This window comes from Rutidosis leptorrhynchoides, chromosome 6 (genome assembly GCF_046630445.1).
Source record: "Rutidosis leptorrhynchoides isolate AG116_Rl617_1_P2 chromosome 6, CSIRO_AGI_Rlap_v1, whole genome shotgun sequence".
NCBI lineage: Eukaryota > Viridiplantae > Streptophyta > Magnoliopsida > Asterales > Asteraceae > Rutidosis > Rutidosis leptorrhynchoides.
Window position 1 is genome coordinate 381131915 of NC_092338.1, and position 12185 is coordinate 381144099.

Genomic DNA, 12185 nt, shown 5'->3' on the forward strand with positions numbered 1-12185 from the left:
ATATATATCGATTTATTTGTGTACATCTAACTGTGGATAACTAGTTGTAGGTTACTAACGAGGACCGCTGACTTAATAAACTTAAAACATCAAAATGTATTAAAAGTGTTGTAAATATATTTTGAACATACTTTGATATATATTTACATATTTGTTATAGGTTCGTGAATCGACCAGTGGCCAAGTCATACTTCCCGACGAAGTAAAAATCTGTGAAAGTGAGTTATAGTCCCACTTTTAAAATCTAATATTTTGGGATGAGAATACATGCAGTTTTATAAATGTTTTACGAAATAGACACAAGTAATTGAAACTACATTATATGGGTGAATGATCGAAGCCGAATATGCCCCTTTTGCTTGATAACCTAAGAATTAGTAAACCGATCTACTAATTGACGCGAATCCTAAAGATAGATCTATTGGGCCTAACGAACCCCATCCAAAGTACCGGATGCTTTAGTACTTCGAATTCATTTTTATCATGCCCGAAGGATTTCCCGGAATGATAGGGGATATTCTTATATATGCATCTTGTTAATGTCGGTTACCAGGTGTTCACCATATGAATGATTTTTATCTCTATGTATGGGATGTGTATTGAAATATGAAATCTTGTGGTCTATTGTTACGATTTGATATATATAGGTTAAACCTATAACTTACCAACATTTTTGTTGACGTTTAAAGCATGTTTATTCTCAGGTGAATATTAAGAGCTTCCGCTGTTGCATACTAAAATAAGGACAAGATTTGGAGTCCATGCTTGTATGATATTATATAAAAACTGCATTCAAGAAACTTATTTTTGATGTAATATGTTCTTATTGTAAACCATTATGTAATGGTCGTGTGTAAACGGTATATTTTAGATTATCATTATTTGATAATCTACGTAATGCTTTTTAAACCTTTATCGATAAAATAAAGGTTATGGTTGTTTTAAAAATGAATGCAGTCTTTGAAAAACGTCTCATATAGAGGTCAAAACCTCGCGATGAAATCAATTAATATGGAACGTTTATAATCAATATGAACGGGACATTTCACAAAGTTCCCGAAACATTACGCGTGTTGGGCGGATGTGCCAAGTTCTTCAAAAGAATTAGTTTGGATTAATATCCGCGTAAGTTTAACTAATTAGTACTTATACATATACATATACATACATATATACACGTATATATATATATACACACGTATATATATACACACGTATATATATACACACGTATATATATATACACGTATATATATATACACGTGTATATATATATATATATATATATATATATATATATATATATATATATATATATATATATATATATGTATATATATGTATGTATATATGTATGTATATATGTATATATATGCGTTTCTTATATACAATCTTCTAATATATCTATTATTTTTTTTCGTAGAATTTCTTTAAAATTGAAACTTGGCTACAATCGGAGAGAGAACAACAAGTCCGAGCTGCTATTAACAAGATAGCGGGGGATAGATGGAAAAACGCAAAAAGTGAACAACAAGGTTATTACAAAGACCTTGTAAACGAATTTCCTAATGATATGAATTTTATTCGTTCCCACCCACCACCGGACGTTGAAGCCGAACTCTGGAATCCTTTTGTTGACTTGATGCTTAACGAAGAATACCAAAAGCGTTGTGAGCAAAATGCATAAAATCGGTCTTGTGTCCAATACCACAGTTTGCATGGAAGCAAATCGATAATTAAACATTTGGTAAATTACTTGAACCTCCTTGTTTTTAATGTTTTACATAAATGATAAAATGTTAAAAAATATGTTATTTGATTTATATACATTTAAGTTATTTTTTGTGTGTTTGTAGAACGATAATAAGGTAAAGCACAGTCCGCAACCTTTCGGTCCTATCAAAAATTACAAGCTCTTGCGCAAACCCAAGGACGGAACCACGTGGACTAACGCTTTCAAACCAAAACAGGATTACGTAAGTAATAAATTTTCATAAACTTTGGTGTACTACATATAAATATAAATATAAGTCAAATGGTATATATATATATATATATATAAGTCCCGAAACGTATATATATATATATATATATATATATATATATATATATATATATATATATATATATATATATAAAGTCCTGAAATGTGTATATATAAGTATATTCGTATATATATATGTATGTATGTATATATATATATATATATATATATATATATATATATATATATATATATATATATATATATTAATATTTGCTTAACCTTGTAGAAAGAAATGAAGCGATTGCTAAATGAACAACCGGGAAGAGACGAGACCGATATCATGGATGAAGTTTTGGGTGAGCGAACCGGACACCAACGCGGAGTGGGGCCAAAGTTACCAAAGTCGGCAAGTAATTCCACATTTTCATCTTCTACCGGTCGGAGCCACCAACCACCAATGGAACCATACTACACGGCAAGTCAAATTGAACAAATCTTTCGTTTTAATAATCTTCAAGTCCCTCCCGATATTCAACCAAATTTTGGGTATCCTACAGGTACTTCCAATTCCAATACTCCGCGCCCGAGCCGTAACAATGATGATGATTTGTATGACGATCCATTTGCCGGTTTGTAATTTGTTTGGTGTGATTGAAGACAAGTATGCTTTTGTTGGGTGTTTTTCCGGTTGTTGCAAGACAATTATGTTAAGTTTAGTTGATTTGTAAACGATATTGTAGTTTTTCCGGATTTTAAAATGTATGGATAATTATTGTCGCGTTTGGATATTTTTTTTAATGTTATTGTGGTATTTTGTGAAAGTATAATCTTATTTATTTAGCAGGTTTGGATATTTGAAATGTGCCGTATCGAATACGGCTGGAAAAAGCAGAAACGAATTGGTCCCGAAACAGCAGGGGGCTTTCCGGACGACTTGTCGTCCAGGAAGAGTCGTCCGGGGTTTTTTTTTTCCTTTTTCCTGTTATTAATAAATAATTAATAATAAATAATTAGTATTATTTTAATATTATTTCTTTTGGGACGATTTGTCGTCCCGAAGTGTCGTTCGGAAAAAGCGTCCACGAAGGCAAGCGTTGGAAGTCAATGTGGGCCCCACCCCCCGTCCGGGAAGAAAAAAATGCCGTCCGGAAAAACATTCCGGGACGAACTTTTCGGGACGACTAATTCCGGACGATGTGTCGTCCGGGAAGACTTTCTGGGACGAAAAATCGTCCCCAAGAGTCGTCCGGGAAAAGCTTTTTTCCCGTAGTGTATTTGTACTTTGACGTACTGTCCTATCATATCATATAAAAAATATAAATTATACACGTACATGACATCTATACAAATTGTCACGTCAAAATCTTGAAGTAAAATTTTATCAGTAAAATGAGACTTTGCTGCACCTAGCTATTTCATATTTTTACATTAAATACTCGCTATATAATTTTTCAATCTTGACCGGTTTTTTCCCAAATATTCAAATATAGATAGACATATATGTACTAATTAAAATGCTTGAAAGAGACTTCGTATGTAACAAAAGATGTAACGCGGGAGCATTTAGGACCTCTTTTTTGTCAACATCTACGTACTTGCCTACTTGGTGCAATTTATCGAATAAGTGCAGGACAAGTTGCACAATGTTATGATATTTTAGGTAATACAGTGCCAAGATATATTGCACTTATATGAATAGATAAATGATTGTTCTTAAATTACGACAAACTCATGAATCCAATGCTGCACGTTAAATGTTAAAATGTTGTATGTTTATGCTTCACGGGAGTTCATTGTATGGCTGTCATCAATAAATAATTATTCAGATTCAAATATTTCATAAAAATATGCATTGGTTGTAGAATCATTTGTGCACAGAAACTCATAAAAATTTACGATTATTTCTGTTACTTTTTTTTTCTGCCCTATTGCATCTGGAGTCCAGATCGATCCTTCCTCAAAATTTAAGAAATTGCCATTGGTTAATTATTTGACAAAGGATCTATGGTCGACCATTGGCCATTATTTTTTCTAGTTTACCCATGACTACATGCATCAGTTATTCAGTTATATACGTTTGATGCTAGTGGTTGTGTGTCATATAGACTACATTTTCTTACTTCGAAGTCAAGTTAGTTATGAATCTTTTCAAAAGGTCATCATTGTCTTAACGATGTTGACGTGCTCCTCTGTTCATGTTATAATAGGTTAAGTTTAGAAGTAGATAACATGTCTCACGTGGTGGTCAGGAGTGAGAACAAAGTGATCGACTGCTCGAGTCATAATAGACCAAAAAACATCAATCAAATGCATCAGAAAAAAAGAAATCAAAATCCACCAGCATTCATTTAGGCATTTTTTAATTAGTTTATATTATTTGTTGGGGTCTACCGGCTTTTTTTAAAATATCTTATATTATTCGTTAGGGTCCAATGACCTTTTTCTCGATCTCGTTATAGGTACATAAATTCTTGGGACTGAACCTCACATGTCTATATGTTAGTGGAAAAAGTTCCTATTGAAATGTGTGAGTAGACGTTCTAAAAAAGTGACAAAAGATAAAATAAGAAGAAAAGAATAAATAATTAATAATTAAATAGACCACCGAACTATTTGTTGAGTGGTAAAAAGCCTCAGTTGGTTCTGGGCTAATTAAGAAAACCTTGTTCAAAGCGGATGACTTTTCTATGTTATATAAAGCCGTAAGCAATCGCGCCGTTGTGGTTTCACCCACGATGTTGTAAGCGACGTTTTTGGCCAGAGAAAGTCGAATAACTCCTAGGGCTTGCTTATCTAATAAGTCCCACTCGCCTTGATCCATTCCTTCCGGTTTAAGGATTGGTAAAGCTTCTTTTGATAGAGAAGGTCTTCAATTTGTATCTTCCAAAAATTAAAGTTGGTTCCATCAAACCGATCGATCTTCACATCACTCTTTTCCGCCATGATTCCCGAAAAACTCGTAAGCCGAGCTCTTGATACCACTTGTTAGGAAACGACTAGGTGAGCCCTAACAAGACTTGATAACCCCAAGTTATCAAACCCATTTCCAATAAACGAAAAATATGTGATGAACACAAAGACACTAGCAAGAACAATAATATACGAGAATACGAGGTTATATGTAATCAATAATGATTACTTTAATCCTCGACCAATCAAAGAGTGTTATTTATTGATAAAATTCGTGGTCTTTCTTTACAGGTTACATATGGGATATTTATAGGAGAAAACAAACAAGGAAATAATTTTGAGAACAAGAAAACATGTTCTAGAAAATTCTGGCTGCCCAGACCCTTTCTCGCGATTGCGAGTCTCTTCCCAGCACAACTCTCGCGTTCGCGAGTCACTGTTCAAGCTTGATCTCTAGTCGCGATTTGATTTTTCCCACTCGCGAAACCTAATCAAGTCCAGGTCGCGATCGCGACCTCCACACTCGCAATTGCGAGTAGCACAATAGCAACAATGAGCAATCCTTCGTTTGTTTAACTCGATTCGTACTCCAACATTAATAAAAAAAAGTAAACGATAGTGTTTGTCTAATACGACATTGATAATGAACAATACGACCAAAAATTGCGCAAGATTTAGTATAGCAGAGTAACAGGATGATTAGAGAGTCCTTTATCACCCCTAACTGGCGAAAATGTAATGGATTCTTGGTAAGTTCAGGTCCAAAATATTTGTCTAGCTACCCCAACTGATTTAAATATAATTTGAAGTATTGCCAATCGAGATTTGATTATCAACTTTTAAAAATGTATCTACATTCCTTCACATGCAAACATGGATCACAAGCACAATATTGGTTAACTTGTATCCAATGTGCTCCATGCATTGAAATACATCTCCTTAGAAGATAAGTACTCCATATATTTAATCAATTAATTACGAATAAAATAATACCCAACTTTATCTATATAAACACCTCCAAGAATCCCATACTAATCCTCACCCCATATTCCTTCAACTAACCATATTTTTACAGTTAGTTAACTAACCACCAATGGCTTTCAACAAAGCTTCCACTCTGTTCCTAGCCACCAACCTCCTCTTCTTTGTAGCCACACAAGCCTGCTTCACTTGTCAAAATCCTCCACCCAAACCTGTCCCAACTCCTACCAAGGGAACTTGCCCAAGGGATGCCTTAAAATTAGGTGTATGTGCTAAGTTGCTTAATGATTCAGTTGGGACCGTTGTCGGTCAGCCACTTGGTCACCCTTGTTGCTCGATTCTTGGCGACCTACTAAACCTCGAAGCTGCTATCTGCCTTTGCACCGCTTTAAAAGCCAATGTTCTTGGGATTAACATTAATATCCCTATCTCGCTTAGCTTGCTTATTAGCGCTTGCGGCAAAGAAGTCCCAAAGGACTTTGTTTGTGCCTAGAAATGTGTAAGAAATGACCAATCCTGTATTGGCATTGTCTTTAGGCGCAACTATATTGTCAAGATTTATTTATCCTTTTTATGATGTTTTTACTTTTCGTTGTGATTTCGAAGTCATTTGTTGCATTTCTTAGAAATGTTCATGTCATTGTAGTACTTCGATTTACTAATGTTTGATTTACTAATGTATTGTACCTTTTCATTAATTTGGACTCGATATGATAATTAATTGTTTTGTACCTTTAATGACAGCATTTCTAGTCTTGTTATTTTTTCAAAAAATAAAAAAAAAAATTAACATTAACAATTGGTTAACAATACTAATAACAGCAACACTATTAAATTTGAATTACACGTATTATCCAGAAATTTTGTGGTATTTAATTTGATGCCATAGACTACTGCTTATTTAGTTAGTTTAATACGAGTATGTTTTTGAATTGGAAAGGCATAAATTGCCTGTTTACCTTCATCGCTTCATGGAATGATTCCAAGTTAGGCCCAATTTTGAAATGCAAGTGTATGGTCCAATAATTGGTTCCAATTCTATGGAGGCCCATAAATTTATCTAGACCAATTAATTGCCTAGTTCTATTTTGATATAAGGCTCAAAAAGTAGATAGGGTCTTGTTTGGTTGCCCAAACCAACTCGGCCCAACAAACGCAACCCACTTTGTTAGCAACTTCATCACTATCACTATCACTGTCACTGTCACTATCACTATCACTATCACTATATCACTATATACAGAGAGTCTGGATTACCTAATAAATATTTTCAAAACACTCTTAATTATCATTAGATTAGAAAATTACATTATAATACCCCTTGATCTAACGGTTATTAATCATTCATTAAAAAATTAGCTAATAAATACCCTAAAATATCCTTATAATAAAAAAAAAAAAAACGGTAGCTTCTAACAAAAATTAAGGGTTCGTTCAATTGGGAGTAATCAAATATACACTTTAACACTAAATTGTCAATGGAGATTGATTCAGGAACTGTTTCTCACACAATCATCTTCATTCAGGAGGAGTATCTTCGAAGGTTTTTGATTGCTTATGTTAATGATATCGCTGCATAGCTTTCAATTGATGGTTCTTGATATCGCTGCATAACATTACTCTTTTGGAATTACATATCGATCTTCCAGAATTAGGTATTGCATTCAATCTATTATTTGATCCTTTCATATAATATGGAGTAATAGATTTTTTTTTCTTTTACATTTAAAAGAAAGCAGTACAAGAATCAACCATGCTTTATTATATGGCATAATTTGAAATTATGTTTGTGGTTTAGTATAAAGACCTCAAAAAGGCTCTTGCTTTCGTTGAATTTCATTATCATGTTGGTCTGATGTGTTTAAGTAGATTAATTAGTTGTTCTGAAGTTTAAAGCTTCAACAACTATGTGCAGGTTTTTAGATTGAGTGTTTCATGTAAATTTTTTGTATTGAAGGAAACCTAGGTGGTCGTATTTTGCTTTAGTGTGATCTTATTATATTATTACGATGTAGACATGCTAACTTGGATTGTTTTGATATTTAGCTGTATGAAAACCGATATGCATCAAAGGTGTTCTGTGTATTGCTTTGCTTTCGTTGAACTTAATAATCCAGTTCGTTAGATATCTTCTTACAACTTTCAAAGACGGTGGCCTTTAGAACTTGCTGAAAAATCACAAAAATGTGTGCTCAAGTTACCAAAAGTTGGTATAAAATAGGAATTCATTAAGCATTGACTCGAAGGAAGTTGAGCTTTGCTCTATGGTCTGATGAAGAGGTAATACTTTGTAGTCCTGGTGGCCTTCGGGTTTGCAGTGGGTCACAAATTAACGAAAAACTAAATGAATTGTGTGTTAACTTCATATGCAGTTGATTAAAAGAGGATTATAATACATTTTTATGAAATACTCCGTACTTGAGTAGTTAAAAAAAAAAAAATAGGAACAAGTGTTTATTTGCTACGCTAAATAGTTAACAACAATTATCATCTATGTTGTTGATTGCTTGGAGTTGGGTTTCGAGGCAAACAATTCCCCATAACTGCTGCTAAGGAAAATAAATTTTATTTTTCCTTGAATACTCGGGTTTGTGGTTTTTATTGTTGGTGTCGCATTTCGAGTGGTTTTAATGCACTGAAATATTTTATGTGGGACTTTATTTCCTCTCTTTGCTAAGGTGGATATTTGGTATTAGTTGTTTTAATATAATGAGATTGTTAAATGCTGAATGTTAAAGATATACTTCTCCAAATTGAAATTATCATGCAGTTAATGATGTATAGGATGACCACCAAATATCAAACTACATTCAATGGATTATGGTACTTATCTGTTATCACCTCATTATCACCTCAGGTACCATGAATGTAGAGAAATATAGGACTAATACTTATTGTTCGGTTTATGCTAACTAACTAATGATATTCACGAGTTCTTGATTCAAAAAATGTGCTTTGGAGCATGAGACCTCAGCTTTGAGGAGTCAAACTGAAGCAAGAAGACCAAGTTCAATGCTCTTGGTGGTTCTTTGGATTTTACTATTTTATAGAGTAAGTCCTCATTTGCCTTAAATTCAAGTTTTCTTTTTTATTGTTTTATCAATTCATGCCCAATCTAAGATGATCGCGATTTGTCCAGGTAAAACAAGAAGTACATACATTTCTTAAGTCCCACTTGAGATGCTTTTTATGGCTCCATTTGGTTTAAATGGGTTGATCAAAATGGAGAATGGACATAAAGATCAGAATACGGAAGGAACTCGGCTGTGAAACGTAGATCGAAAAGATTTAAATAGGTAATAGATTTCTAACTTCCAAATGATATTCTTTATTTGCTACCATTACTTCATAATACTGAAACAACTTGTTGTCACATTTTTATCTTAAACCTATTAATATCAAAATCTTTAAATCATTCATCATCGCAACATTCTCTTCAACAGGTGATTATTCATCATAGGTACCAACTACTGTTTAATTTTCTTCACAATGTTGGTTTTATCACATGTAAAAAGATGCTATTATTCTAACAATTGAAACATGGATTGTGATACGAATCCAACATATCAATAGGTTCCCACTGATAGCATCTTGCAAATAGAGTTGGCCAAATTCTACTGTTATTTTTTAATTATATGTGCTCTTAATTTTGGTAGATGTTATCGGACGGTCAGTCCTAATGAAGCAGTTTCGTATGGTTGTTGAGAATACAGTTGAAAATAAATCTATTGAAAGGCAGATAACCACTCTACCTTCCTTGCACCCCAAAGGTAATAATGTTAACCCATTATTTAACAAAATGGGTTAAAATCGCTACCTTTATTTTTAACTATATGGTGTGAGAAGAAATTAATATTTGATTGTATATTAAATTTTGATTGTAAAAAAATGGGTTGAAATTGCTACCTTTATTTACTCTTTATATACTAAATAGCTCGCAGATATCTGTCGTTTCATGTTTTCTGGATTGGCCTTTCGAATAAATTAAGTAATATGTATTGGGATTAATCATAGGTTACTGCTATGCTTAAATGGTTTGGGGTGTTTTCTGTTTCGTGGTTAACTCAGGTTCGATTCTGGGCGGGCTTTTAGGGTTTCCTTTTTTTTAAACAACCACGTGTTATACACCTGTCCAGGTACGTGTCTAGCTTCGCCTTTCTACTCTTTATTTCTGTTTTTATTTTCCTTTTTCGCATAAAAAATTTAAACACCCACCACTGTACTTCATCGACTCGACTCTGTTGCATGCTCTTAATTTTGCATCTTTCTCAGCCGTTTTTCCTTTTGTACACTCGCCATTTTCCCGTTCCTCGATCTTCTACAAGTTAATCGCTTCAAGTTTGCTCATCGGCTTTTCCGGAAGGTATTTCGCCTTTTCTAAATGTCTTATATATTTTTAATTTATCTTCTGTGTGTGTTGCATTTTTATATGATGATAGTTTGATTAGGTTTTGTTCAATGTATTTGTGTTTGTTTCTATGAGTTATATGCATGAATCTGTATTGTTGTTTGTGATTATGTTGAATTAATGAATGGAAATAAGATTGTTTGTTTGGTTTGTAGAGATATGTAGCTTTGAAAGTACAAAAGAGTGCTCAACATTATACTAAAGCGGCGATGGATGAAATTACAATATTGAAGCAGATAGCAGAAGGGGATCCGGATCATAAAAAATGTGCGGTGAAGCTTTTGGATCATTTTAAACATTTTGGACCAAACGCGCAGCATGTTTGTATGGTTTTTGAGTATTTAGGTGATAATCTTTTGACTTCAATCAAGTATTCGGATTATAGAGGGGTTCCTTTACAAAAGGTTAAGGAAATTTGCTACCATGTGTTAGGGGGGTTAGATTACTTGCATCGTCAGCTTTCTATTATACATACGGATCTTAAACCGGAAAACATTTTACTTCTGTCCATGATTGATCCAGAAAAAGATAGAACAAAAACAGGTGCACCACTAATAGATTCAGTGGCTTCAAAAGAAGTTAAGGTTTCTAGTGGTGATCTTACTAAAAACCAGAAAAAGAAAATCAAGAAAAAGGCTAAGAAGGCTGCCCAAAATGGTACTGGTAAAGAAGACTTAAGCTGAAACAAATGAGATTGATGTTTTTTATTCACAATCAAACAGGGTTGTCACGTCATCGTGTTTGGATACTCGCAAAGGAAATGGAAGAGGAAGTCTGGTAACAAGGCAGAAGTTGATGTGAAATGCAAGTTAGTTGATTTTGGTAATGCGTGTTGGACTTATAAGAAATTTACTGGAGATATTCAAACAAGACAATATATAGGCTCCAAATACTCGACCTCTGCTGATATGTGGTCGTTTGCATGCATATGTTTCGAATTACCAACTGGTGATGTTTTATTTGATTCTCACAGTGGTGATAACTATGATAGGGATGAGGTACGTTCTCTTTGTTTAAAAAAAATCTGTAAAGATTTAAATTCTCTGTTTAAAATCTTTATTCTGTTAGTAATTTTGAAACATTAATTAAGGTTGTTTTATCTACTGCTATATCTAAATATATTGATTGTGCTACACAGGATCACTTGGCCTTAATGATGGAACTTCTTGGAATGATGCCTCGAAAGGTTTACTTAAATCATTTGCTTAATCTATATCTATGTGATTTTTTAATAATCTTTGTGTAAGTTTATTATAACTTGACAAGCTTAATGCAGATAGCTTTAGGTGGACGTTACTCTCGTGACTTTTTTAACCGACATGGTGGTTTAAGACATTTTTTTGGCTTGCGTTTTAGGCCTTTACATAAGGTGCTTAAGGAGAAATACGAGTTTAGTAACTCTATGTAAAGTGATGTGAAAAATTTTAAGTCTATCAAATATGTAGTTGATTGGTGTGTGTGAAAGATAGACATTTGAGAAACATCCAAGTTAACAATAAAGTAAAATAAAATCCCGGTTGCACCCATAATTGTAATAACTATGAGGTGTATTTTATATCATCATCATAATATGTACTAGTGAATTTTGAAAACATTTTACACAACGAACTTTAATTTTTTATTGACAGGTTAACCCAAAGATGATTCTAATATTAACTGCAAGCATCATGTATTGGAGCTTGCTACAAAAGGCTAAAGGCGATGAAGAAGATAGACCACCTGAGGACGAACAGGGCACTGCACCTGAAGAAGAAGGTAACATAGTTACCAATGAAGTTGCTAGTGAAGATGGAGTTTCCAAGACGAAAGAGGAAACCACATAAAACAATGATGAATAATAATTATGAAAACACAATTATAGTATCAATTAATCATTTTTTTATAATAATATAAGAAAAT

The 12185-nt window shown here is 33.3% G+C and overlaps 2 protein-coding genes across 2 annotated transcripts; both read left to right on the forward strand.

Annotated features, from left to right (window-relative positions):
* Positions 1-5990: 5990 nt before the first annotated feature.
* On the forward strand, positions 5991-6371 carry LOC139854945 (14 kDa proline-rich protein DC2.15-like). Its single transcript, XM_071844214.1, has one exon. It carries the CDS (start codon positions 5991-5993, stop codon positions 6369-6371), a length of 381 nt encoding a protein of 126 aa, XP_071700315.1.
* Positions 6372-7356: 985 nt separating this feature from the next.
* LOC139854946 (protein kinase dsk1-like) lies at positions 7357-11878 on the forward strand. Its single transcript, XM_071844215.1, is given in 9 exon segments — positions 7357-7421; positions 9535-9547; positions 9971-10014; positions 10151-10241; positions 10442-10966; positions 10968-11076; positions 11079-11284; positions 11425-11472; positions 11563-11878. Coding segments are annotated over 9 exon segments (1233 nt in total). The 3' UTR covers positions 11695-11878.
* Positions 11879-12185: the final 307 nt, after the last annotated feature.